At 35.4% G+C, this 4161-nt stretch overlaps 1 protein-coding gene across 1 annotated transcript; it reads left to right on the forward strand.

Annotated features, from left to right (window-relative positions):
- The first annotated feature begins 1037 nt into the window (after positions 1-1037).
- On the forward strand, positions 1038-2370 carry LOC130748040 (VQ motif-containing protein 4-like). The gene has a single exon (XM_057601127.1). It carries the CDS (start codon positions 1396-1398, stop codon positions 2182-2184), a length of 789 nt encoding a protein of 262 aa, XP_057457110.1. The 5' UTR covers positions 1038-1395; the 3' UTR covers positions 2185-2370.
- The last annotated feature ends 1791 nt before the right edge of the window (positions 2371-4161 follow it).

Consider the following 4161-nt stretch of genomic DNA (forward strand, 5'->3'; position numbering starts at 1 on the left):
TACTCTGAAATTCTTCGAAATTCAACTTCACATATTATTCTAATTAGTTATGAAAGTTCATCTTGGGTTGAATATCCTCCAAATCATATCCACATGAGTGAGTACATGATGTCGCATGAAAAATAGTGGGTTCTGGATCTGCATTAGAGTGGTTTCTCAATCTGAAGCAGGCAGAGTTTTAAGAAGAAGGGGGTGATGATGGAGGAGGAGAGAAGGGGATTTTTCTTTTGACAAGGGCAAAAGGGAAAGAATGGAACGGGGTAGAAGACAATTTAGTAAAACTAAATTATCTATGGTATTGGACGACCAAACAAGGGTGGCCCCCACCCATCGCTCATAACTCTCTCTTCCCTCTAACAAACAACTTGTGGTACCCAGATTAAGTAATTTAATAGATTATTATTATGTTATTCAAGGTAAATACTATATCTTTAGATTTTACTTCACTTGTCCATTAAATTTATCTCATGAAATTTATTTTTTAATGAAAAATGAACGAGTGGTGGAAACGAATGATGATGATAGAGATGCGCGTAAAATGATCATGGTTAATTGATGAACAAAATTCAAAAAACACAACTCGCATATCTCACGCTCCTAAGAATGAAACATTGCATAACTATGATAGAAGAAAATCAAAATTTTAATCGATACATGAGGCTTTATTATTGAACTAATTCATTTTGGATATCACACCTTAATCTGACTTAAGGTATCTTAAAAAACACCTAAAATATTTCATATCATATTTTTCTTTTAATTTTACTAAGTAGTGTGTATGAAGTGTCTATAAAACATTATTCAAATTTCAAAATAAAAACAAGACCACTCATCTTAGAATGAATGGGTGTGCTGATGTACCTTGTATCTACTATCTATCACTCATCATCCTCAATCCCATCCCATCACATCATCAGCTGTCTCTGTAGCTAGGCTCTGAAGTCAATGCCACAAGTATAAAGATAACTATGCCAATTGACAGTGGTGTGGGTACAGATGCTCATTGCCAAAAATTCCCAATTTTCCCAATTCCCTTTATTTTCTGTCTTTATAAAATCTCAAAACCATTGAAGCCATTTTCTCTCTCTCTCCAGCCAACCACCCAAGCCCCACCAAAACATTTCAGTTTTCAACAAAGAAAAGTTTGAATAGTATTAAAAAACAAGAGAGGAAGAACCACCAAAAGAGTATAAAGAAAGCAGAGAGAGAGTCAGAAAAAAAACAAAACACTGGCACCATAAGCAAGTAACCCTCCTCATTCTTTCCTCACAAAAAGCCTTGTTTTTCACTCTTTCACATTATTATTTCTTGTCCAATCTGCACCCAAACTAACAACCACCCTTAACCCTTTTTCTGTTTCCCCCCTCTCTCTCTTACTTGGTTTTGGTGAAATCAATGGAAATCTGCTCTAGGCTTCAACATATTCAAGACAACAGAGAGATCAACTCAAACCAAAACCAAAACCAAAACCAATCATCTTCATCATCTCCTATGAACTCTCCATCTCCAAGAAGCAATGCTAGCAACAACAACAACTACAACAACAACAACTGCATGAGCAGCAGCAACAGCAACTCCATTTCCCAAATCCAAATCCCTACTTCACCTCACACTCCAAAAACTCTTCCCAGATCTGATTCCAACAACCCTTACCCCACCACTTTTGTTCAAGCTGACACCACCACTTTCAAACATGTAGTTCAGATGCTAACAGGCTCATCAACAGAAACCGCCACAAAACCACCACCACCGCCACAAGATCCATTTCCACCACCATCATCAACCAGAAACTTCAACATCCCACCCATCAAAACAGCACCCATTAAGAAGCAAGGATTCAAGCTCTACGAGAGGAGGAACAGCCTGAAGAACAATCTCATCCTCAACACCATGATGCCAAATTTCTCTTCCTCCTCCGCCGCGTTCTCTCCACGCCAGGCGGCGGAGCTTCTCTCGCCGAGCTTGCTGGATTTCCCTTCCCTCACTCTCAGCCCTGTCACGCCGTTAAACGATGACGCTTTGGGAAACTCTTCATCATCAGAGGAAGATAAAGCGATTGCTGAAAAGGGTTTCTATTTGCATCCATCTCCAGTTTCAACTCCTAGAGACTCAGAGCCTCAGCTTTTGCCTCTGTTTCCTCTGTCTTCACCTAGAGTTTCAGGGTCAGCTACTACTACTACTTGAAATCTTGAATTATTGTTGATGATGATTTGTTAGATTGAGAGAGAATTGAATTGCACCAACAAGGTACATAGCTTGGTCTAATTGTAAAAGTAGCTTTTCTTAATCTTACCATCAAATGGTAAGAGTAAGAGTATAAGGGTAAGGCCCTCTCTTTATTATTATCATTATGCTCTTGCTTTGTTTTCATCTTAATTATTGCTATATTAAATATTTTTATCTTTTCATAAATCAAACAAGAAGAGAATAATGGTTTTGATTCATTTCATGTAATGACCGCTATCATTTCTCTCTTTTTTCTTCCTTCTTATCTACGCCTCGGTGTGAGTGGAAATCGGGTGCGAATAAAGTATTTTGTATGTATAAGTATAGTCAATCATGATGATCTGGGATGTCATTTTAATTCAATCAATAAGGTTCTTCTTGGGAGTGTCAGGTCAGGGTTTGATTCCTGGTTCACACCAACCACCACTTGTGAAGTTGTGTTCAGAGATGAACAGAATCCAAAGAAGGGAAAATTGAGAAAAAATGAGGATGCTTGGGATGGAAGGGGCACATTGGTTTTGGAAATAAGTCTTCAGAGGGACATAACAGCATCCTATGTTGTCATCATCATAGGAAGGTGGGTGGAAGGTTGGGAGGTCCCTCTTCTTGGTGTTATGCTAATTTAGTCTAATCAGTTTCTCTTGCATCTCAAAACTCAGATATGATAAATTGATTATGTGTTTGGTTTTTTTCTTCTTTTTCTTTTGTTACTTCTTTTCTGTTTTTTCTGACTCCTACTTGAGAAAAAACAATTTTGTATCAGTTTTCAAGATCCTTTCTGATGAAAGAAATGAAGTGAAGACTTTTCTTTCATTGCAGTGTGTTTAAATGCAGAATATCTACACATAGAAGTGCCGGACCTATGTATGTGTTGATCTTAAAAATTGTCTTTGTATAGGACCTATCTAAAAGAGTAAGGTTATACATCATTTTTGGAGTTGTGATTTCGGTTAAGTGGTGGCAATCACAGTTGCAGAGTAATTTAAAAGATGATTATGATAAATCATACAATAAAAGTCTGCAACATTTTCTATCAAAGTCTTTTTTTCTCATTCTATCCATATCCCATGTTTTCTTCTCTTCTCTTCCTTTTTTTCATTGTACATGACGACATAATTTTGTATTTTTGTACAAATACAATTTTTATTTAAATCCTTGGTGTTGATCATATGCATTTGTTCAATCTGGTTTTTGGTTTTTTATTGGTCAAATTGTGCTTGGTCAAATTGCGCTGATATTTCCCGAGTTTTATCATTGTTGCATACCCTCTTCTATTTATTTAGCAAAAACCTAGCCACCCTCCATTATTGGAAATATTGCATTAACCTACCTTAAAGTTCATGATTATAGCACCGATCTTTCATAAGATATATCAATTAGGAGTGTTCATAACCGAACCAATCCAAACAAAACCGACAAACCGATCCAAAAAAACCGAAATCCAATCAAACCGAAAATCGAACGGACTGAAAATTGAAAAAACCGAAATTATTTATTGGATCGGATTTCGGATTTGATTTCCAAAACCGAACCAATCCAATCCAAACCGAACATTCACAAATATGTATACTTTTAGTTATACATATATCATTCCATTTACACTTACATAGTACATATTTATTGTATATATATATTGATTATATCACACATGCATCAAAGTTTACTATATACATGCATCAAAGTAAACAATTATAATCATAATTTTAAAATATGTTGATTATGTTATAATTTATGAAAGTTATATTAATGTTATAAATTATGTATCATTGTATTTATCATATATTATATATTTTTAAAATTTATACAACACAATTTCAAAGTATAAAAAAGTGAAACAAAAACCGAACAATCCAATCCAATCCAAACCGCTATAGATTGGATCGGATTGGTTCGGATTTGAATTTAGTAAAAAATCCATTGGATGACAAAATCATA

This window comes from Lotus japonicus, chromosome 3 (assembly GCF_012489685.1).
Source record: "Lotus japonicus ecotype B-129 chromosome 3, LjGifu_v1.2".
Taxonomy (NCBI): domain Eukaryota; kingdom Viridiplantae; phylum Streptophyta; class Magnoliopsida; order Fabales; family Fabaceae; genus Lotus; species Lotus japonicus.

Bases quoted from the DNA above. Each gene is read 5' to 3' on its own strand.
- LOC130748040 (XM_057601127.1), top strand. From the start codon at position 1,396: ATGGAAATCTGCTCTAGGCTTCAACATATTCAAGACAACAGAGAGATC.